Raw genomic sequence first — 23,617 nt, 5'->3', positions numbered from 1 at the left:
CAATCGCAGTGCCTGTCTAACATCACTTGTAATGCGGCTTTGTCCTTGGACTTTCGTGGAGTGCAGTGGGCGGCTCTGCGAAAGTGGTTACTGATTCGAGGCTGTGCCTCTAGACTTGCATCCTTTGAATCCACGAATAGCGCACCCTGCATCTCAGATGGTGTGGCAGGCTGCAGTTACAAGCGTGCCAAGTAGCGTGCCTATTGGCAAAGTCGTACAGCGGGTATTTGGGGGCCAGGGGGCCTTATTCTACAGCAGCCTTGTTTAAGCAGCTCAGATCCAGGTACGTACAGATTATCATCCTATCTGAAACTCCCGATTCATCGTTCATTTTCTAATTTCCCTCAACCATGGTCTCTGATGATGGCGAGCTCTCTCATTCGAGCAGTATCTTGGAGAATCGTCTCCTCAAAGAGCACGAGAAGGATCCTCAACCACCACAGTCCCCACACCAATTCTCATGGAAGACCGGATTCTGGCGGCGCTTTCCCCACTCTGGAGTTTTCGCCCTTGTCATCGCGCTGGCTGCAACGGTCAGCATGATTTACATAATCGCCACATCGAACGGTCAGCCTATTACCTCCTGGAAGTACCAACCCACTGTGTGTCTCGCCATATCATACACGATCGCGAACATTGCGCTGCAATATGCTCTCGCGCAAGCTGTCACCATCGCCTGGTGGGTAAAGGCCTTGAAAGGCGACGCGAAAGTCAAGGATCTGCACAATATTTGGTCGTTCGGACATGGGGTCGTCCCAATACTGCGATCGGGGCGGTCTTTCAACCTGGTCGCTCTGGCTGGACTCGCTGTTACACTAGCGCCTATCAACGGACCTCTTTTGCAACGCGCTTCTGTCATCCATCAACGAACCCAAGTCGAGATGAAGAATCTCACTATAAATATCGCAAAAGAAATCCCGGATGGTTTCACGGGAAGAGGCGCGGGATTTGGTAGAGCGTCCCTACTGACTCCCATATTCAGTGAAATTGTCAAACAACACTCCGATGGGCAGCCTATGGTTTTGCCCAACTCTGGCTGTCTAGGTGTATGCAAGGGCACTTTACTAAGTGCAGGATATGACGCGGTCTGTACTCAGAATACCACTAACCCGTACAACCGCACTGCTATTGTAGGAACAGGCGGCAATACAAACGAGACGCACATCTTCTGGTCGAACTTCACTAGTCTCGACAATGGGTATTCTCCCCAAAATCCTGGAGTCTTCATGAGCTACACGGCCATGTTCAAGAGTTCGAAAGCGTGCATCGGGTCCATGAATAGAACCCATTGCGAGTTACGGCCTGCTCTCATTGAGTATCCTGTCATAATCAAGAATGACACCATTACCCTTGACCCAAATGGCTCATGGGAATCGGACAGAACTCAATCTCTCACTCCATTTTGGCATGGCTGGGCTAGTGACGCTAGAAAGAGCACTCATGGTGGCACGTTTCTTTACATGAAGGCCAAGTGGGAATCGAACATGGGTGTATACTGGAACTTTGGTCCCTGGAGCTGGAGATCGAGTACGAGCGGCACGACTATCTTCAATTACATGGCCGACTTGGTGGAATCGACAGCATCTATGGATGATTTCTGCAACATGACGTTTCCGGATCCGACATCTGACGTCCTAAACTCACTCCGCGAGCTCTCCCTTCGAACCGCGCTGTTCATACCGGGCGTGAAGGGTAATCTTAGCAAGTTAACCTCTGTGACCTCCGACTATCTTCGCCCCTGGCCTGAGTCGGAGAGGGAGGGTATCTACCAGCAGACAATATTAGTCGAGCAGACTGGCGAAGCAGTCGTGTTCAAGAGTCAATACCAATTCCTCGCCATTGCCATCGGCATCACGCTGGTAGCCACGGCCTGTGTTTTCACAGTATTGGCGGGATGGTGGCATCTAGGCCGCGAGGTCTCGCTCTCACCAATCGAAATCGCAAAAGCCTTCAATGCGCCGCTTCTTGCAGAGTCGCATCCTAACGCGGAGGTCAGAAGGCTGCTCAAGGAATGCGGCGAGCAACAGTTGAGGTACGGTGTAGTGTGGGAGAATCCTGACTATCCCGTGACTTCGATACCGACGCTGAGATTGGAGAAGACGGAGCTTTGTGAGAAACCGCGCAATAGACAGGTGTTAGGTCGTTAGCCTTATCTGTGCGCAAGAACCACAACAGATCATCAGAAGGCGACTTTTGGTGTTTTCAGATTCATGCATCCAGATAATCCGTCGCTCTCGTGTTTCCTCGATCGTTCGGATGACGTTTGTAACTCGTGGCAGCACCTGCCCTGTAAGAGAGCGCGGTGGCGTCATTGTGGGATGAGGCGGTGGCTGAGACTTCCTACAACTGCTCATGTACTACCTCGCGACTACTTCTTCCAACGAACCCCGTTTCCTTGGCGATGAGAAGAAATCATTCCATGTGGATACCATCAGGCCATGCGATAAGGTAGTGACAACGCCACAGCATGACCTCACTCTCGTGCCAGCTACATGTCAGCCACACTCAACCTGGACATACACTCTATTATACCTTTACCTACGCACTCTTTTGCCGACTAACAACGGTCCGATGCGTCCTCTTCAGGAACTGGCCCAGGATGCCAGCGGCCACGCCAGTCCCAGTAATCACGAAACAAGCGGTTCTTTCAGTAGCACCACCCATAGTGTTGTATCTGATGATAGCGCACACGATGTACGTGACTGCCTCAATGTGGAAAGAGCCACAACTAATGATATACGATAGGAGAAGCTCGTACAGTTTCTGGCATCATCTACCCTCGATGAGACCAGTACTAGTAGTTTGCTCAAAACGTTCTGTAGGGACATGGAACAGCCGGTGTATTCATCACTAGGGGGTCGATGTAGGTTCCTCTTGCTCCGTCTCGTTCTCCAATACTGACATGAGCCAGACAAGTACCGGTCCGCTGATGGAAGCAACAACAACATCCACCTGCCTAACGTCGGTAAGGCTGGTTCTTACTACGCGCGCATGGTCACCCCAAGGCATATACCTACAAAGCTTCCCGATCCAGAACTGCTCTTCGATACACTGCTCGCGCGAGAAACCAAGCCAAAGCCACACCCCAGCCAACTATCGAGTCTGTTCTTTGCCTTCGCGGCTGTCATGGTATGCGATGTGTTTCGTACAGGCGACGAAGATAATGATGTGGCCATGACATCTTCATACTTGGACCTATCGTCACTATACGGGGAATCAGAGGAAGCACAGAGCTCTGTTCGCACCTTCGTCGATGGGAAGTTGAAGCCTGATGCGTTCGCTGATACAAGGATCCTCAGCCGGCCCGCAGCGGTAAGATACGAGCTCAAGTCTGTTGTGCAATTTCTCATTATCGATAGTCCTCTGCCCTGATCGTATGCTTTTCGCGGTTTCACAACATCGTTGTCGAGCAACTGGCCATCATCAATGAGAACGGTCGATTCAGCCCTCCCTGCAACGCGGCTGGAATCGACACTGGGTTTTACAAGCGAGCTCTCAGCAAGCGTGACAACGACCTCTTCCAGACTGCACGGCTGGTAACGACGGGATTATACATCAACATTGTCCTGAAAGACTACGTGCGCACGATTCTCAATCTACAGTGCGTAGATTCTTCGGTGACCTTGGATCCGCGAGCAAAAATAGAGGGTATTATCGGGCAGACAGACGTTGTTAAGGCCCGCGGCAACCAGACAAGCGCCGAGATCAACATGATCTATCGGTGGCATTCGACCATATCGAAGAAGGACGAGGACTGGCTCACAGATCACATGTCTATGATATGTCCAGATATGAAGATTGGCCATCTGACATTGGAAGACATGCGAGCTGGCATGCGTCGACATGCTGCCATACCGCCTGCGGATTCTGGTCGGCGTGTCTTCGCTGGTCTCGAAAGGAAGAACGACGGTTACTTTCGCGATGAGGATATCGTCCAGATACTCACAGAAGCCACGGATGAAGTTGCCATGAGCTTCGGCCCACATCGGGTCCCTCTGGCGTTGAAGGTCATCGAAGTAATGAGTATTGAGCAAGGTCGGCAATGGGGCGTAGCTTCTCTCAATGAGACCAGAAGATTCTTCGGGATGACGTCTCACACCTCGTTCAGCGATATTCACTCCGACCCTGACGTCGCTGCCGCGCTCGAAGTCTTGTACGAAGATGTTGAGAACGTCGAGCTATATGCCGGAACTATTCTGGAAGAGCCAACTGCCCCGATGACTCCGGGATCAGGATTGTGTGCAGGAACGACGGCGACCAGAGCAGTGGTGTCACATGCGCTCTCTCTTATTCGGGGTGATCGATTCTACACCGTGGACTACACCCCGCACTACCTGACAGCTTTTGGGTTCAACGCAGCTTCCAGCGAATACTCAATCGATGGCGGAGGTGTCATGTACAAGCTACTGATGAGAGTCTTTCCCGAATACTATCGTGGCAACTCGATTTACGCGCACTACCCGCTGACCACGCCTGTGGAGATGAGACGACGACAGAAGTCTCTCGGGCACGAGACAGATTTCTGCTATGAGAAGCCGCGCTACGGGTCGCCTCCCACAGTCATCACCGATTACAAGATGATCCTCCGTATTCTTCGTGACCAGACTTTGTACACGACAGCGTGGACTCACACCCTGCGGCAATTGGAGTATCAACCACATGTTCTGCTTGGTAACACTATCGCTGCCGTCAAACAGCAGGACATCATTCGGCAAGCTATACTCGGCCCCGAGGAGTCGATAGAAATCTTTGCGCACTTCCTCAACCTGAAGACCACCCAGCTCGTGCAGAACAACAGCAAGTGGCTTTTCAAAGTTGCCGAGATAAATGCGATCAAAGACGTGGCAGCTCGCAGTTGGACACAATTTGCTGCGTGTCTGTTCAACATCCCGATCAGCGACTCGCAAGATTCAACGGCCAGCTTTGATGACAAGCAGCTCTTCAGCAAGATGATAGCAGTATTTCACTTCGTTCATCTAGACAACAACCCTGCGAATTCTGCCGCATTGCGGAGGGATGCAATCACTGCAAGCGATGAAATGTCGAAAGAGGTCAGGGTTGTTTGCGAAGGAATGAAAGCATCACCCGCTGTGCAATTTCCGGATCCCCGTAAGCGACGACATGCGAAGCGCAATCTCATGCCAGACCATGGAGCGAAAGTGATGCAACGGCTCTTCGATAATGGGGCAAAGGTCAAAGAAGTTGTCTCTCTAGTGGTCATACTTGCCGTAGATCTTGTCGTGTTCAGCACCTTTGCTGTAAGTCTACAAGTCGCTTCAAGCATTCGCCCCGGCTGACCATTACTAGTTCTGCCAAGTCATCGATCTCTTCCTCTCGGAACCTTACCATTCTATGCACTGGCCAGACATCCAAAAACTGGCGAAAGACATTACACCAGCAAACTCCGAGGTACTGCGCGCATATGTGCTTGAGGCTCTGCGCCTTATCACACCCGCAACTGGCTTCCTTCGCATCCCTAATACCTTTCTCACCACTAGCGACTGGCGACACGCAGAGGGTATTAACAAGGGTGATGACCTTATCCTCGACGTGGCTACTGCATCTCGCGATCCCGCTATCTTTCCTGACCCCGACAACATCAACCTCGACCGTCCACACGAGCTGTACCTACCATTCATCGACGGGTTGCACGGAGCCCTGACCAGGCCTATCATCGTTGCTGGTTTAGTCACCCAGTTGCGTATCTTTGCTCGAATGGAAGGTCTCAGAAAGGGGCCGGGTACGCAAGAGACGTTGAGGCGGGAGGTTCAAGAGGGTACTGTAAGCTTTTTGAGCGAGGCTAAGGATGAGTGGGTGCCACTGCCAGTCAGTAAGTACAGGTTCGCTACATGAACTGTTCGTGGGCATTCTAATCATCTGGAATAGGCATGCGAGTGCACTACGACACCTTCGACCCTACTGCATGCGCGACCTTGGCATGATGAGTACTATGATGGACATCATAGGGTTGAAAGAATGAAAGAGACGCCACACCTCCAACCAAACGAGTTACATAGTAGTCTCAAAGATGCATCCTTAGTCTCCTACTACTACACCCCCGCTTTTCTTCACATTCGTATCCCGCGACTGGTTCCACATTGGTCATAGATTTCCTCTAATCCCTCCAGCTCTGTATCTAAGTATCTGGATCGAACGAATCACCGTGAGTGAAATAACACCCAGGTTCTTGTCGACTCTTGTAAGGAAACGCGCATACCGTTCCGCACTGACATTTTGGGGGCCTATTGAAAGGTCAGCACACATGCGATACAACTCATCCGTACCTCGGTACTCACAATTCTTCATCCGGGGTATCAAAGATGGCTTTCAGCGCCGCTTCCTGGTCGTGATCGCGCTGGCCCTTGAAGATCGCCTCCCATTTCTCTTTTGTAACCGTCTTCACAGCACCGGTCAACGTGACTGTTAGTTTCTCTTTCGACTCCTTTTTTTTGCACTTGTCGATTAGAAAGGGATATGCGAAAGTGCAGATCCAGTCCACCATCGTACGCTGACAGCAAATGTAACCCTCCCCTCCATACCGAGAACATGGGTTCATTTCGTATTCACTGCCCCATTGGCTGCCCTGGTAGCCGTCATCCGTTGTTCGAAAGCGAAGACGTAAGTCGCGGAGGTTGTCAAGCTTTTGAAGATAGGGACCTTTAGACTTGGGCCATTTAGACCCAATTCCGAACGGGTGATAAATCATGTTGACACCGAAGAAAGTAAACCAGTCTGCATTAGTGAAGCTCAGCTCGACTTTACTCAGGTATTGGTAAGCTGCAGCTGAGCCCGGTTGCGCTTCCGTGGCTAGGGTAAATAGCTTTGGCTCGAAGAATCGGCTACGCATTCGTACCCAGGCGAAGTGAAGAAACTCGTCGCGGATAGTGGAGTTGACTGCCGAAAGCGAGATATCTGGTTCGTATACGAAAGGTCGATCTTCTGACATCTGGTCGTTATCCCACGGAGACGCCAATAATGCGTCACCCTTTCTATGCCAAAACAGACCCCGGTGATAGCCCAATCCCAACGTTAGCTGGGCTCCAGGTTCGGGCGTTCCGTCAAGAGGAGAGAGATCGCAATCTTCAGACTCAAGGGGCGAGCCTGGGCGACGAGCAGCGATGCAGTGGCTGCTTAGCGGGTATACTTCATCGCCAATAGCGGCCTTGTAAATCTTCTCGCGGATCTCGGCTGGAAAGTCCTCGAAGCGACGTTTGCTACCCTTATGTTTATACCACCTAAACTGCAAGTGATAGCCAAGGCGACCGAGCCATTCGCGCGACTTGATGTTCTTCGCGAGCCAGTCACCGAAAGACACCCACTCCTTCTTGTATGTCTCGTAGATGTGGACAGTCTCAGCAGTCGGTGGCGAGCCGCTCGGCAAAATGGTAACCCATTTCGCCTGTTTCACGCTATCCTTCTCAACGGCTTCAAAGTAGTAAGACTTGATATCGAAGAGATTCATATAAGGCGGCCAAAGCGGAGGCGCATCGTTCACAGGTCGAATATTGACGCGCAGAGCGAAAGCGGCGAAGTTGTGTTTCTTCGGCGCGATCATCGTACGATACATCTCAGCGAGTACAGGATCGTTGAAGTGCCATCCTTTGTTAAACTCGTACGTGGTCTCGTCGGCGAAGCGGCCGACTTGTCCATCGCGTGGACATTGCATCATCTCGAGCGCACAGGTGATCTTGTCGTTGCGCGCATCTGGAAGAACGCGGTTGTACCTGCGAGGGCGCTTTGCGAGATCGTCGTCGGCTGGAGGGTCGAAGACTGCTAGGCGGCTTAAGAGGAAGCTTGATGCTGCTGCGTTGAGCTTTGAGGACTTGACGGGCACGAAGGCGGGTGCTGTGGCGGTGAGCTTTGAGCTCGTTGCCCCCACAGCGGCTTCGAGGAAGTTGTCAGGGTTGTGTCGCTGGGTGGCGGAGTCGAGAGTAGTCGCATTCGAGGCAAGAGTGTTGTACTCGTGTTGCCAGTGCTCGTAAGAGTCGTATGGTGGGCTAAAGGGTGTCATCTTGAAGCTGCTCGAGTATTGTTGAACGGGATAACCGTGATAGCCGACGGGCGAATGCGCATGGTAATTCCAATACTGAGATGGTACGAACAACGGTATCCGAGGAAGAGTAGGACTAGCCATGTCGTGTTCGGTACCTGACTGCGAGTGGTAGTCAGGGTGGAAAGGCTCTGTAGAGAGACCAAAAATAGCCATTTCGGACATCGGGTTAGAGTTGAGGAAGTTGATGGGCCTTGTAATTGAGTGTTCTAATAGACAAGGGCTTGATAGATCCGAGCATATGCACAGGGAGGTGATACTAGCGCTGGATAATAAAGACGGTCTGTGCATTCTGCTGTAGGCAGTAGTAATAGGGAATGGAGTGGCGTATACAGAGGATTCGTTTTACTTTCTCCGATTTCTTCCGTGTTAGTTGGGTTACTAAACATACGGAACGACTGGTCAAAATACCTGGTGTATTAGATCGTGGCAACACAAGTTATTGCTAGGCTATCTGTACGTAATGTTGAAGGCGTGTTTGAAGCCGATGAGTATCTCAGGGCGCGATAAAGCCGGATGAAGTAAGTTCTTGGTATCTCTAACGTCTTGGAAGCTAGCTTTGAGTTTCATGGGGCGAACAGATGAGTAGGGTTCATGTCCAAATCCTTCTTGTTCGATGTGTGCAGATTGCGATCTTAGTCGCTAAAGCTTCACTCATTCTTCGTCCAGTGAAGAAGCATCCTCAATTACAACACCTTCTATCAGGACTCCAATGGCTATCCGCATTTGACAATATCCGGTGTACCCCTCCAGCTCTTTGATCAAGGTCATCTCGCCTTGCGACGAGCCTGTTGGACTGGATGCCTTGATCTTCCGAGATCTGGATGACATGCTCCTGGTCTTGGCTCGCTCAAGAAGCGTCACCCTATTCCTCGCAGTCGAAATCGTCAGGCCGAGGTAACTCGTCCCAAGACAAGCCGTGATCGTAGTGAAAGTAACGGGTATCACTCATGACCTGGCAAGGCGTGCGACAGAAGCATGGAGGTGGGCTATCACTAATTTTAGCAAATGAACAGCGTAGAAAGCTTTCTGAGGATGAGTAGGTGCTTACATATCTGCTGGGGGGGGTGTCGAGAATAGCCGCCTGCTCGACAGCGTGGTCCATGATGCCGATTTTGTCCCTTGCAGGTAGCGCAAGGAGTTTATTCCACTTGCCCTTTGTGTCCTTCTTCAGGATACCGCCTAGTCTCACCTTTGGTAGATCCTTTACAAATGGCCAGGCGAACGTCATGATCCAGTCGACCATCGTACGTTGACAACAGGTAAAGCTGTGCTCAACGCCCCAATTGACATTACGCATCCCAGAGGGATAGTAACATGCTCCATCCTCCGGGCTTCGAAACCAAAGCTGGAGAGTTGACAGTCCGTTCAATGTAGGAAGAATAGGTCCAAGAGATACACCGCTGTCCATGTAGAAGTTTGAACGCACACGTACGCCGAAGAAACTGAACCAATCGGACATCGTGAAATCGAGAATGAGATGATTAAGCCAGTTATAGTTCGGTTTAGTACTTGCCTCATGAACTGATCTGAGCTGAATTGGTGAGAAGAAGCACTTTCGGGTGTCCTCCCAGCCAGCCTGAAGAGCCTCCCCATAGGTCTGCCTGTTGATAGACAAGAGTGCAATGTTGGGCGCGTAGGCGGAGCAGCCTGTAACTTGGTGCTCACGTCCTCCATATAACAGTGAGGGGTGGCGTTGGTCGATTTTACTGCTGTCAAGCCAATTGCGGAAGCCCAAGCCGAGACGAACCTCAGCGTCCTTGGATGTAGTCAAAGGGTAGATTCGAGGACCGAGAGCGAATTCGAAGATCTTCATGCGCATCTCGGTCGGGAGGTCGGCGAGCCGAAAATATTTTCCATTGAGCCTCCACCATCTGCGCTGCGCCCTGTAGCCCTTTTCACCAACCAATTCTTTGGCGGGCGTCTGGCTGGAAAGAAGCCAGTCCTTCAACACAACCCATTCTTTACCAATCTTCAGATGTAGATTATTCTCCGTTGGGCCGGGCATTGCTGGGGCAAAAGTTACCCAAGCGGTGACTGGAAACTCATTGACACTGTCCACAAAGGTATACAGTTTGCTACAGTACGTAGTGTAGTCGGGTAAAGCCAGCCAGAACGGCGATGACTTGTCGGTAGGTTCTACTCAAAAGTTCATGGCCGCGACGCCGATGTGTTTGGCCTTCATGTCGCGAATAAGGCGTATAATATATCCTATGACTGGGTCGTTCTGGCGAGGTGCGGGTTCGAATGTGTACTTGTATTTCTCCTTTCCGTGATCGAGCATCTCCAGTTTATCAGAGGGTGGCGGACAGCACCGTACGCTGTTATAGCGGTTGATTGCCTCCCCTTTTCCATCATCATTCCTCGCTGCGCGAAGTAGATGGCGGATTCGGGTTTCCAGGTAGGGCATGGTTGTCGAAGTTGGCGATGGGGTTCGTGGACGAGCGTACTAAGTTGAGAGAACCGCTTGCGGGGTTGATGAGCGGAGTGGCGATGAGTTCACTGGAGGAGTACGAGCAGGTGTTGCGACATATGTAGTGGGCCTTCGGCGCCTAGCGTAAATGGAACGTAGGCTCCAGTCAAGGGGTCAGAGTTCATAGCTTGGGCGACAATGAATTCATTTTCGATGAGCTTCGAAGGGGTGACAGGGGCGGTTTCCGTGTACACGCCAATGTATCTGTGTCTGGGATCAGTCGAGTAGCAATCATGCAGACGGGTACACTAGGCAACTCGCCCAGGCTAGAGAGGATAACGGTTAAATTAATCAAGAACAGACGTTCCTCAAGCGGTACGGCAGATAGAAATAGCTCCTACTCCCAAGAACGCTCCAAGACAAACTGAGCTGCCTTGCACCATACTCACCACAACAGATAAGCGCCAACGAACAATGAAGCTATGGAAAGCCGTTGACTTCTCAGAATATGCGCCGCGCTGGTACCCTCTGTGCCACAGCATGACTGCTCATTGTACGTGACGTTGTTGGCCGTCGCAGCAACCTGGAAGACAGAGCCATTAAAGTTGCCATAGTTGTAGTAGTCGACGAGTATCCAATTCGGCGGACGAGCCCACATTTTCTCGCAGTTTTGTACATTAAGACCGACGCTACCGTTTCCGGACACAGCATTGATCTCATCGAGGAGGGAGTATGCTGGTATGAGAATGCTGCTCACGCCTGGGAGACTGACTTCGATGTTCAGGTTGTGGTTCATCACGTACATGCGCTCGCGTGAGACTTCTTCTGGCTGATTTGGGGGTCGTTGCTCCGTACAAGGGAACGCGGGATCGGTTGGCGAAAAGGGTGTTTGCCACTGATAGTTGAATTCGCTGAGCAACCACGGGACCTGTTCCTGGTCTGCGCCATAGTCCAACATCACCACGACACGCTTAGTCCTAATAATCATCTCGGCCAATGTGGGCCAGCCCGTCAGGTTCAGACTAGCCGAAGGCGGTGTCCATACGTATTCCATAATTCCTGAGTTTTGAAAAGGTGCGATATAGTCTGTCGCTGGGTTTCGGGTATCCTGACCGTTGTTGTTGCCCATCATGATAGCAATGACTTCGAACGGGTTCTGGTCGAGCCAGCCTTTGACCGTTGCGAGGTATGATTCGAGGGTGCCCACGTCGAGCAGGTTACAGGAGGTATGGCAGAGGCGTATAGCGGAGGTCTCGTTGGGTTTTTGGGTCTCGAATTGCACTGTCGTTGAACGTCAGCAGAGTTTCTGGTATCGTGTATGATGCGCTTACACCCTCGAACTCCATCATTGAGCTGATTAAGCACTGGGTAGTCTTGGTTGCTGGCTGCATTGTGCGGCCTCACGAATGGGCTGTTATGTGCGACGACCATAGAGATGTTAGAAAACCTTCTCTGGCAAAACTCGACGTATCCATTGCATGGCTGAGTATTAGTCGGGCTTGGACGAGCAGATGTCGTGGTCGATGAAGCAGTGCCGTTTGAGGATTCGGTCGAAGGAGACAGCCCGACTATGGCTGTCACCTCTTGTGTTGTCGTTGACGAGGTAGCGGTGGCATTCTGCCGTCCGGAGGTAAATGTGCTCAGGACAATGCCCGGGAGACCGCTCGAGAAGTCGGCGGAGTAGGTGCTCGTAAAGGTACTGGAGACATCGACGATTGTTTCCGTAGAACTGCTAGGTATAGGCGTATTTGGCGCGGAGGAGGGAGAAGACTGTGCGGCTATAGGTATTGTAAGTAGGGCCAAAGGGAAGACAAACAATGTAGGAATCATGAGGGCGATGCGAAAGAATGGCGAAATGCTAGTTAGCACGTGTTATGCAGTGTCGGCATACAATTGATGCTATGCGCTGCACTTATCGAGAGACGAGGTCAAGACAGTCTGCCTTACCAGCACTACGTTGGTGGTGCACCTTAGCTGACATTCGCCGGAAAGCACGATGACGGCATTGCTCGCCTCGAACGCCATCACACGTTGTGTCGGATCTACGCGGGGAAGGCTGAATGCGACCATCTCGAAGGCCTATCCGTCCTGGGGAACGCCTTTCGCGTTAATCGGAGATTTATGGGTCCAATAGCAGCCACGCAATGGTTTGACGTAGTAGACATTGACTGCAGTAGGGCTGGCATTGGCAGCAAGAGTGCTTGTGGCGGTTTTGGCGTACGCAGGTCTCAAGAGCCGCGTCGTGAGGCATTTTGACGCGTCATTAGCCTCCAAGACTGCGAGTCACGACCGATAGGAACAGTGAACGATGAAAAGAGTGCTGAGTGCTGATCTAGCTGTTGGCGTGTAGAGAAAGGCTGGGGTTAAGTACGCGACATTGAAGACGCCCAGCCTCGCGTGACACGCTAACCGTTTAAGCTTCACCTGGGCAGGGACTGAGGGTCAAGCCTCACGGAGGTCCACCCCAAATGCTTCAGCCCATGGAATACGAGCTTTGAGCCGACTAGGCACACTATTTCCACCAGAGATCTCCTCGCTTTTTCTGCCCTCTATTGTGTTTCTTCATTTCGGGCGGCATTCACAGACAACTCCTGGAGGGCACTTGGAGGGCTCGTTCTACCTAGGTAGCCTCAACAACAAAGAGCATGCCGGACGAGCCTACTGAACACTCCGACATTGGAGACACAGAAATGGACTTTCAAACCGGAAAATGATCAACATTAATTGTCACATAGAACTCGCGCTTCTTCCTGTCATCATTCTACTGATCCCAACAGCCGTAACATCGACCCGGGTCCACCTCACATCCGGATTCGCCACAAACCTCCATCTACCATCTGATCGACGAAGAAGGCAATGCGTTTTGGACTCACACTAGGGGCCTGAACTCAGTTCAGGCAATCTCTCACACGAACACCCTCTTAACCCCAACCTTAACACAACTCGGCGGATCTAGCAAAAGCAGTCAGCACAGTCCCACCACCCCAACATCAACATCTACCGAAAAAAGAAGAAAGCACCAAACTTACCAGGTTTCCCAACCCCCATCCCCCACACCAAAGTCCGCCGAACATACCCCGTTCCATAATACGTGAAGCAAACCCACCAGCGATAGTACCCGATCCACTCACCCATTTCAGGTTTCTCCGCCCCCCAAGTAATCGGATTCTGGAAGTTGAGTATGTCGTTGCTGTCGAAAGAGAGGCTGCCGTCGCCACTGTAGGTCATGGCCAGTTGGGCAATGGACAAGGGGACAATGTCTTGGGGTTGGAGGAGCACGGAGAGGTCGATGGGGTAGGGGTCGTAGGGGATGGTCCAGGAAAGGATGCCTTGGGTGCCGAAGATCTGGGTGGGCGTGTTAGTGGATGTGGGGATGGGGGCTGTGGGTTTCTTTTGGTGGTCGGTAGGGCTGATGAGGAAGACAGGGGAGGACTTAGATGGGAGACGTGCATTTGTTATAGCAGTGTCCGTTGTGTTGTGGGTCAGGACAACGGGATACTGGGCCCCTTCTTCTGAAAGCGTGGGACAGAGCGTGAAAACTGCTGCACCTGCATGGCATGCAGATAGTGTTTTGCCGTTCAGGGAAGGATCTTCGGATATGAGGACGAGATTGAAGGGGTCGGATTGTACGGTGTAGATGGGTTCACAATCGTATTCGCAATCAGCGTCAGCGTGAGTGAGAGCTGCAAAAGCAAGAAGTATAGGAACAAGTTTGAACATGGCGGCGGTAATCTGGACGGTGCGTACAGGTGCAAATTGAGCCAGAAAGCTAGGGAGAAAGGACCCTGGCTTATAGATATCCATAGAGGCGACCTTCGATCACATCACGGTGATTGGCATCTGTCAGAACGTACACGTGGAACGGATTGCGCATGTCAAAAGAGTGTCATTATCTATTAGCATTAGTTGCGTAGCACGTCAAGTCGTAAATCCCGATTGGTCCTTCCTCCATCTCTTCTCTTCTCATCCAACCATTACGGAACAGATTCTTCCATCACAATTTTCTGCTCTAGACAAACACCCTCGTCACGTTGACCGAGACACAGGTTGGGTTGTCTGGCTTGCCCGCACCCAATCCCCATGCCAGGTTGTTGTACCTGTAGCTGGCATAGTCCGTGTCGCATGCATACCAGCGGTAGAATTCCTGATAGTTGCCTGTGTTGTTCTCGCCGCGAACGTAGCCTTGATACGTAAGTTCGTCCTGGGAGTCGAAAGCCAGCATAGTCGTATCGCTTCCGCTTCCGGGGCTGAGAGTGATGCCTGCAAGGTTGGAAGTTGGGTCGAGGTTGAAAGCCGCTGAAGAGGGAATGTCGAGGGTGGTGGTGTTCAACCACCATGTCAAGATGCCTGGTACGCCGAAGCCGTCCTCCGGTGCTTGAGAGTAGACGGATGTGTTGAATTGGAATTGTGCGCCGTCGAGGGGTTCCGGGCTGTCACCTACGCCAGCATTGCTGAGGCAGAGTGATTCGATGGCTGCACCGACGTGACAGGCGCTTAGCGTGTCATTGACCTTTCCGTCTTCGGATGTGACGACTAGAAAGAATGGTGCAGAGCTGATGTTGTAAAACGGATCCTGTGCGCTCGTAACGGCAGCTGCTGCAAGGGTGAGGGCGATGGATGAGGTTTTCATTTTGGATGATGTCGGTTAATCTCGTAGGTGGTCGATGCAGTGATAAAGTCTGAGGTATGCTAGGCGTTGATCGAGTATGTAGGAGCTGATGAGTGCAGTTTACCAGCAACGGCACGGTCGAGCTTTATACTCACGATCATCCCTCGTAGTCGCCGTATTCGCGCAGCCTCATCGCAGCTCCCTCCAAAGGTTCCACCTGCGCAGCAGTCATGTGTTCCACCATAACGGGCCCCAGCCAGCCCATGACGTTCCGCTACCCGTTAGCTTTGGCCGCCTTGCCACACCCACGATGATCCCTTCCAGTCGGCTGCATTCGCTCCGTATGCAGTACCGCACGGCATGCCCGATGAGGGTCAGCGCTCCTCAATCAGGGCAGTTATAGATCAACCCCGCGCGTTAGCGAGCGAAGCTTTCCCCAGCCTGCCGGATAAGTCTTGCATAAGTGCCACAAGTGCCACAGCCGCACAGGGCCTCAGGGTGCATGTAGCGTGAGGATCAGCTGTCAATACGAGGGTCGAATCGATAGCTCAGTACCGAATCTGCATGTGAAAAAAGTAAAGGTGCGGCGAAAAAGCTGTGTTCGTGAGCGTGAGCAATATGAGAGGCATCATAAGCACTGCTTTGGAAGGCTGATTAAGCCTAGTACGAGGTCGTATATGACCTTGCTCGTGATGTGCTGATGCATTCAATATTGTGTTAATTGTGCACCCTCGTACGATGAAGATGATGGTGGAGAGTAGAATGTTGCTCTCCGTCAATGACGCAAGGGTTCAGGCCGGTTGTAAGCCGGAGTTACCCTGTTAGCGTCAAAGCTTATCGATTCTAAACTCGCCGGAGGTGTGACATCGTCTACGGCTTCAGATTTACACCCTCACACCAACTACGAGATGAATGGCTTTGATCGGGATACTGCCTTTGCGATGGTCGCCTTGATTCACTACGCTTCCGCCAGCACCTTCCGGATACGAACTGACCGGTCGCAGCACCTAATAATATACAGAGCGCCGGACGCGTAGAATACTAAGAACAGAGCTACGAAGCCATTCTCGAGCCACCGTTGCAACTCTATACTCCTAGGGTGAGGTAAGGACTTACGATTACATACTACAGACCGTATGTATGCTTGAGAACATTATTCCATCGACATCAGAGCGCTGACTGACGACAGGCGCAGTATCGCAATAGCCCTTTCGATAAACTATGATGCAACCACTGGACACCCACTCCTCGTATACGCGCAACACGTAGCTTCGTCATAAAACCAACTCCGGCAGCCGATAAGCCACCACACTAGCGATGTCTTGCTCCGCCATCATATCCACTGACACCCAGCGCAGTGGCCGGCTCGTCGTCAGCATGTGCGCTCCTCCTCTCGGCCGAGTCCCGCGATACACCCTCATAAGCAGGTTTTGGTTGCGTCCAGTACCAACAGGCCCATGTGATCCAGCAGAAGATGACATCGAATCCCACGCTGCTCACTGCTGGGTGTTCTAGCAGAGCACTTTGGATTCCCACAAAACCACCATAGGCATACGCTGTTGCGGTAGTCCATGCCAGCATCAGTCCGGCATTCCCTAGGACTAGTGCCCACATGTAGTTGTAGACCTTATCGGTGAATTGGATATCCTCGATGAAGGATGAGGCCGGTACAACAGCGCGTGCAATGGGCAAGAGCATCAAAGCGATGTGTGGAGCCATGAGTACCGGCATGAAGTGTGTAGGGTGATGCCAGTAGTGTTCATCTGCTAGTTGCATCGCGGGATAAGCAGTTGCGAAGATGGCGAAAAGGTTTAGGAGCCATAGACCTAGCCACGTTTGCCGGCGCGAACCATATGACGATGGAGCTGGTGCCGGCGGGCTCAATAGTAAGGTGAGCATGAAGAGGTTTGTAGCAAAACTGATGGCCACAATCTGGCCAAGCAGCATGAATGCCCAAGTATATCGAATGCCACGACGTATTCCTAGATATGTTAGTCATGGTTGTCAAGTAACAAGTATAATCTTCTACCTTTCTGCTCCAAATACAACCCCAGACCCAATGCGAAGAAGAAGATCTGGTGTGACCACCAGTACCTCGCATATCCGATGATGACAGTCTCCCATGCCTCTCGAAACAATGAAGTCTCTTTCAACCACAACCCCCAGTGATTCTGGTCAGGTTCAAGCTCGTAGTAGCTACGCCACATCAGCCAAGACTGATAGCTGACCTTGAAGTACTGGAACATGTGCGTCCATGTGGTGAGCAAGCTGCCCACGGCAAGTGCACTGAACAACCAGACATGTCTTCTTGGTGGGAGCTGTGCGGTAGTTGACTTTCGCAGCACACTTGCTCTTTTGACAAGTCTTAAGATGATGAAGACCGCGACAGAGAAGCATGTCAACAGATAGGAAAAGAAGATGGCATAGGGCCGGGTGTTGGTATCGGACCCTTCTGGGGGCGGTTCGCGATGCATGGAGCGGTGCGGGACAGAGTATCCAGGCGGCCCGAATCCTGGAGGGGCCATCGTGAGACGATTTTCGAGGTTTGTTGGGCAGCCATCACGTACAGTATGCTCTCCAGCCTTTATGGTGCCGTCGGCAGTGACGAAACGTGTCAAGTGCGGATCAAAGGGCTCTTCTGCTTTGCCGGCAATGTGTATTGATTAACGGCTATCTTGGGACTGAGCTCCTAGAATGCGGCCGCGGTCGGTTGTTGCGCCAATGATGGCGTGGCTGACGCAGGGATGGCCACTCTCCACAACACGTGCCCAGGTGCCTCGGTGCCAAGGCGCCAGTGAGATCGTCATGTTTTCCCAGGTCCGTCGCGGTCTCGTCTTCGAAGATTCTCGTCCCTTGTTTTGCTTCAAGTAGCTCTCTTCCCCTGTGCTAACCTTCGCTGTTGCTCTCTCGCACATTCTCCTACTCTGTCACGACAAACTGCAAACGCCAAACCTCACAACACGGTGATGTCAGGCACACGGACCATTTGAGCTTTGCAAACCCTGATTGGCTGTTGTTTCATCATTTGGACCTCACCGCCACGCCCAAGCTACCAGACGCCCAAGTTGCGTAGCTCTGTCGATATTTTCCAGTCATCTACTGTGGTGTTTGAACATTCATTGAAGCTGTCGCCGCGATGACCGATACACCGCAGACCACGGCGGGTGCCAACCCCAAGGAAGCCAGGGTCCTAGAGCAGCATCTAGACCCAAGCTTCGACTTCTCAGAGTTTGACCCAGCGACGCCAGCGGCAGAAGAGGGCGCAGATAACGCCTCCAACTCGGGCGACCGCCAGCTTCCGGAATCGTCGTTGCGGTTACAGGGTGGCGACATCCACCGCGACCTGTACAAGATTGCGGCACAGAACAGACGGCAAAAGTTGCACCAACGAGCAGCAACCTTTTCCGATGCAGTTCACTTTGGCCGCAACCCTGCTCCGTCAATTTCAGACGTTGACCATGACGAACTACCCGTTCGCGACCAGCTCGCACCCGGCGGCCTGAGACGCCAATACTTACAACGGCAAAGCAAGCGTGTCAGCTACATCTCGGAGCCTGTTACGCGAAACTTCATTTCGTTCCTTGAACTGTATGGCCAATTCGCTGGTGAAGATCTTGATGAAGATTCGTCGGATGCGGAATCTGCTGTTGAAGAGGAAGATGAGGGGCAAGGCGAGCGGAGACCACTTCTCGGACGCCGACAGAGCTCGAAGAGACTGAGGGCTCAGGGTGATGCGGACCAAGTCAAGACCTTCTTTACTCTCCTAAAGGCGTTCATCGGTACCGGAATCATGTTCTTGCCCAAGGCCTTCAAGAACGGCGGAATGCTGTTTTCGTCGATCACCATGATCATGGTTTCTGCCATCACAGCGCTGTGTTTCGAGTTGCTGCTGGCGACAAGGAAGAGGTACGGTGGTGGTGGTTACGGTGATCTGGGTTCTATTGTTGTGGGACCGAGATTCCGTGCCCTCATTCTGGTCTCCATCACACTCTCGCAAATCGGCTTCGTATGCGCTGGTCTCATCTTTACTGCGGACAACCTTCGATCATTTCTGGATGCTGTCACTCACGCCGAGGAGCCCCTCTCGACCAATGCGCTCATCGGTATTCAGATCGCTGTTCTGATACCCATGTCCTTCATCCGGAACATCTCCAAGCTCGGACCTGCCGCTCTTCTCGCCGATGTCTTCATTCTCATCGGCCTGACGTACATCTACTGGTACGATATCTCATCGATCTCCAAGATGGGCGGTTTCAACCCGTCTATCGAACTCTTCAACCCCCGCGACTTTACTCTGACTATAGGTTCCGCCATCTTCACCTTCGAGGGCATCGGCCTCATTCTTCCCATCCAGTCCAGCATGAAGGAGCCCGAGCACTTCAGCAAGCTCCTCTACATCGTCATGCTCATCATCACCGTCATTTTCACGTCCGTTGGTGTCCTTTGTTACGGAACCTTCGGCGAGAATGTCTCCGTCGAGGTCATTACCAACTTCCCCCAGACCAGCAAGCTCGTCAACGCCGTCCAGTTCCTCTACTCCATGGCCGTTCTCGTCGGTACACCGGTGCAACTCTTTCCCGCTATGCGTAACATTGAGCTCAAGATCTTCGGTCGCGCATCCGGCAAACAGAGCAACATGACCAAGTGGAAGAAGAACGCCTTCAGGACCAGTCTCGTCATTCTCTGCGGTCTCATCGCTATTCTAGGAGCTAGCGACCTCGACAAGTTCGTCGCGCTCATTGGAAGCTTTGCCTGTGTACCTCTGGTGTACATCTACCCTGCCTACCTGCACTACAAGGGTGTCGCCAACCGTCCTTGGGAGAAGTTCGGCGACATCTCCATGATGGTTATCGGTGTCGTTGCCATGGTGTACACTACCAGTATTACACTCGCTAGGTGGTCTGAGACCTAAGAACAGAAAGAGGGGGGATTGGAAGAGTACAGAAAAGTCCCTTTACAGTACGGTGGAAGCAGCGTCACTATTGCATAATTTGTTTCTCGCACAGCGTTCAGGTGGGTGGGGGAAAGGGATGTCTTTGTATGGTATTTTTAACGCGCGCATGTTACAGTTACGTGTAACGATAATGGCATACTAGTACGAACTCGTCTTCTCGCATCTCCCCTGTGGCGAGCTCTACAGCTCAGTTATCTCGCTTCCCCTCTCACAAGCGTCTTACTGCTGATCAACATTGAACGCGTCTTGCAACCTACGCCAGAACGGGAACACCTCTCTTGATGCCCAAACTTCAAGAAGGCAAATAATAACACAAGCTGCGACAAACAGTATGAGAAGCCCGACGAAAATGTCGTAGAGGTACCGCCAGGCGACGAGCATTACCATGTCCATTAGTGTCATATCAACATCATCAGGCTCAACATCACCCAACCACGCATTCGCAGCCTCTATCTCCTCTCTCGTCATCCTCATCTTAACTTCCGCTTCGGCTTTCTCCTCCTCCCTAATAGTCCTCTGTTCTTCCCTCTCTACACCCCGCCAAATCTCCGCCAAATCCTCCAATCCTTCTCTTTTCATCTCAAACCACTTTGTCCGACACAGTGGACATTTATTGCTATTCGGCATTCCTGATGCGAGCGACTTGCGCAAACATTGGTATCCGAAGATATGGTCCACGCAATGTGGTGTGTTGGTGATGAGAACGGGTGCGTGAGCAGCGTGGAACGGGTCTTGGCAAATTCCGCATATCGTGCCGGGGGTGGGATAGAGGGGGTGTGAGGGCAGGAGCGGGAGGAGATTTCCGGCCAGGAAGGTGGGTAGGGTGGTTGTGGAGGTTTGGAATAGTGTAGGAGGTACAACAGGCCTACGCTGACCTGGATTGGTTCTTGGTAACGGGGTAGGGTCAAGGAGTGTTGCAGTGACGGAAGGGGGAAAGATTTCAGTTAATGATGGTGGGGTATAGTCTTCTGGTGACGCAGCGGGTTCTGATTGTTGTATGGGAGAAGACGGGCGGTATGGTTGGCTTGGGTCTATTCCTCCGAAGCGGTCGCGCCTGCCTCCTGGATAGAGATCAAGCGGTGAGATTCTCTCGTGATGGATCCAGTAGGGGCGGGTGGTCGGATGGCTTTCGCCGGTTTGGGGAGGGGGAGGAGAAGACATGTTTGCAGCTTCGGTGGTTGAGTGCTGTGGTTGCGGTGGGGGGATGGTTATAGACGTTTTTTACGTTGAGAAATGTTCACTAGTGGGTGAAAATGGGCGATGGAATGTGTAGCTGCATGGAGAAGTCTAGTCGAATGGCTCGTGCACTGTCTTTCATTGCTTTGGCCTACTGCCCACTTCACCGTACCACAAGCCCCCTCTCGAGTGATGAGAGCCTGCAGTTGAAGATTCACCTCAAGCTAATCTAAGGCTACAACGTGAGCCGAGAAAGAGAGATACCCAAGGAACCAGCTACACGCATCTAAACTGCGTTCTTCTCCACTTCTGCCCTCGGATCATCGACAACCTCCCACTCGTCGTCCGCGTCGATCTTGTCCCACTCCTCTTCGTCCGAGTCCAAGTTCAGCGTCTCGAACTGGTCCTCGGGAACCTCCTCTTCAGGGGCCTTGGACTTATCTATAGCCAACACCCTGTCCAACTCGGCACGGGCAGCGGGATCCGTTTGCACCGAAGCGAGATTCTCGACTGCGAAACGCGATTTGATAGTTTTGGTAGTAGTCTGGCTCCTGACGGGCAACTGAGTCCTCCTACCTTCCACATCAGAGGGGTTGAGGGAGTATGTCGGCACATCGCGTTTGGCAGGTGTTGTGGGGGTTGTGCTAGTCGTCGGTCGCGCACCAACCTTGCTCTGAGCGCGCACCGCTTTCTTAGTAGAGGTGTCTGTCTGTGGTCCATTCCTGAGCATCTCCAAAAGCTCGGGGAATGAGAGTCCGACTTTGCCCATATCCGCGACCATTGTCTCGATCTCTGCTTCAGTGTATTTTCGCTGGCGAAGATCACGGATAGTTGCCAGGCGTGCTCTGAGGCCTGGTGAGCCGTCGAGTTGTGTTGATTCGTAGCCAGGAGCCCGAGATATGGTTTTTGGTGGGGCCTTTATGCAGGCATCCGAGGCCGATTTGGGTGAAGTGTAGGCATTAGGCTGGTAAACTGGAGGCTCGTAAACTGTAGGCTTGAGAACTCTAGACTTGAGAGGTGTAGGCTCTCCGAAGACTGGCGGCTTATGTCTGTCACCAAGACTTCGAATTGGCAACGTAGTCCTTGATGTATCTTTGGAGGCGGAAGATGGAGTGCTGAAATCGACATTTGCGTAAGCAAGCTTGGCGAAATGAGATCCACGTACCTCTCCCGTCTCCTGATTGATGGGCGCGATCATTTTCGCGGAGGTATCGGTAGTATTTGAAGAGGTATAGCCCCATGGCCAGGGCCGTGTGAGCCCGGGGAACTTTGCTTCGTCTGAAGTGCCGTCTTGGTTGACAGTCATGCCCACCCGAGCATGGGATGTTGAGAACAAAGGAGGCTGGTCGGGCGTGGATACAGCCCCTGGTGGTTTTGTGGTTGATGCAGGCCGCGCTGACCGTAATGATCGTGGTGGCTGTTTTGTTAACCATGATGGCCCTGGTGATAGCGGTGCCTGCGATGGCAGTGGTGACAGTGATGGCAGTGATGGCAGGACTGGCGGGGATGTCATGAATGAACCTAGTCGCAATTCGGGAGAAGATTGCACTGCGTTGCGAAGCTCATGCTCGCTCTGTTGTCGTATCGGTTGGCGGTGGGAGACAGGAGAGGGTCCAGCTGTGGAGGAAGCACGCACGAGAGGTCGATATGTTGACGGAGGTCTATTCCAAGGGTGCTCTGGGTCATGGGAGCGTCGTATGGTAAGCGACGAGTAGCTGGGAGGGTCATCACAGTTGGGCATTTCCCGCCTGCGCCCAGGAGGATTATTGGGAAGACTGTCTTCTGTCGGACTTTCGCAGCCCCATGTAGTTTCCTGCATGCGCCCAAGAAGAGAAGGATTGTTATAAGGATCGTCGTCCGCCGGAATTCTGGGGTCTTTTGAAGGAGACATGTTTTTAGAGGTAGATGAGAGGTCCTGAGTGGCGTGGATGTGTAGGAGTGACAGAAGTGGAACTCTGATGGTGGAAGTGCTGCTTTCAAGTAAAAGCTTTTTTGAAGTGAAAAGCGACCAGAGCAACCAAGGAAAGAATATGTGCGGCAATGTGGCCGAGACGGGCGTGGGGAGGCAGCAAGAAATCACGGACCAGCGCAGTTGACAAGCGGTGCACCGTAGGGGTTTGGCTCAAGGTCAGCATTTCGTGTCATTCCTTGGTTCAGAGGGGTGAGGAGCCACTGGTACCTCCCAACCCCATGCCAATTGTCGTACTCCTCGTTTCAATTGGATATTGTATACGTACGCATGACTACAAGACCTCAACGCTCCAGTGGAGCTCTTTGATTGCATACATTGAAGGTTCGCTGCACACAGGAGTAAACGTGCTCTTGAGGTCTACTTGGGCGCGCTCCATGCAGCGACGGCACTCCCAAGCATGTGGCTGGATAGCTCACTTCCATCCCCGAGGGCGAATACCGAAG

General features: G+C 52.2%; 7 protein-coding genes across 7 annotated transcripts; 2 read left to right on the top strand and 5 right to left on the bottom strand.

The window, feature by feature from the left end:
• Positions 1-350: 350 nt before the first annotated feature.
• On the top strand, positions 351-5,853 carry J4E90_008931 (uncharacterized protein; the record flags this gene model as incomplete). The annotated part of the gene is made up of 4 exons (XM_051438452.1): positions 351-2,109; positions 2,912-3,312; positions 3,360-5,258; positions 5,308-5,853. 4 exons carry the CDS (start codon positions 351-353, stop codon positions 5,851-5,853), a joined length of 4,605 nt encoding a protein of 1,534 aa, XP_051287762.1.
• A 439-nt stretch (positions 5,854-6,292) lies between these two features.
• On the bottom strand, positions 6,293-8,206 carry J4E90_008930 (uncharacterized protein; the record flags this gene model as incomplete). Its single annotated transcript, XM_051438451.1, has 1 exon — positions 6,293-8,206. One exon carries the CDS (start codon positions 8,204-8,206, stop codon positions 6,293-6,295), a length of 1,914 nt encoding a protein of 637 aa, XP_051287761.1.
• A 2,702-nt stretch (positions 8,207-10,908) lies between these two features.
• J4E90_008929 (uncharacterized protein) lies at positions 10,909-14,183 on the bottom strand (the record flags this gene model as incomplete). The annotated part of the gene is made up of 3 exons (XM_051438450.1): positions 10,909-11,744; positions 11,795-12,241; positions 13,595-14,183. 3 exons carry the CDS (start codon positions 14,181-14,183, stop codon positions 10,909-10,911), a joined length of 1,872 nt encoding a protein of 623 aa, XP_051287760.1.
• Positions 14,184-14,472: 289 nt separating this feature from the next.
• J4E90_008928 (uncharacterized protein) lies at positions 14,473-15,093 on the bottom strand (the record flags this gene model as incomplete). Its single annotated transcript, XM_051438449.1, has 1 exon — positions 14,473-15,093. The coding sequence occupies one exon, from the start codon at positions 15,091-15,093 to the stop codon at positions 14,473-14,475; it is 621 nt and encodes a 206-aa protein (XP_051287759.1).
• A 1,290-nt stretch (positions 15,094-16,383) lies between these two features.
• J4E90_008927 (uncharacterized protein) lies at positions 16,384-17,019 on the bottom strand (the record flags this gene model as incomplete). Its single annotated transcript, XM_051438448.1, has 1 exon — positions 16,384-17,019. One exon carries the CDS (start codon positions 17,017-17,019, stop codon positions 16,384-16,386), a length of 636 nt encoding a protein of 211 aa, XP_051287758.1.
• Positions 17,020-18,208: 1,189 nt separating this feature from the next.
• Positions 18,209-19,984, top strand: J4E90_008926 (uncharacterized protein; the record flags this gene model as incomplete). Its single annotated transcript, XM_051438447.1, has 1 exon — positions 18,209-19,984. The coding sequence occupies one exon, from the start codon at positions 18,209-18,211 to the stop codon at positions 19,982-19,984; it is 1,776 nt and encodes a 591-aa protein (XP_051287757.1).
• A 1,504-nt stretch (positions 19,985-21,488) lies between these two features.
• Positions 21,489-22,508, bottom strand: J4E90_008925 (uncharacterized protein; the record flags this gene model as incomplete). Its single annotated transcript, XM_051438446.1, has 1 exon — positions 21,489-22,508. The coding sequence occupies one exon, from the start codon at positions 22,506-22,508 to the stop codon at positions 21,489-21,491; it is 1,020 nt and encodes a 339-aa protein (XP_051287756.1).
• Positions 22,509-23,617: the final 1,109 nt, after the last annotated feature.

Source organism: Alternaria incomplexa (assembly GCF_024043165.1).
Source record: "Alternaria incomplexa strain BMP 0042 chromosome Unknown scaffold_14, whole genome shotgun sequence".
Lineage (NCBI taxonomy): Eukaryota > Fungi > Ascomycota > Dothideomycetes > Pleosporales > Pleosporaceae > Alternaria > Alternaria incomplexa.
The sequence above is the reverse complement of the archived record's forward strand: the minus strand, read 5'-3'. Positions and strand labels throughout refer to the sequence as shown.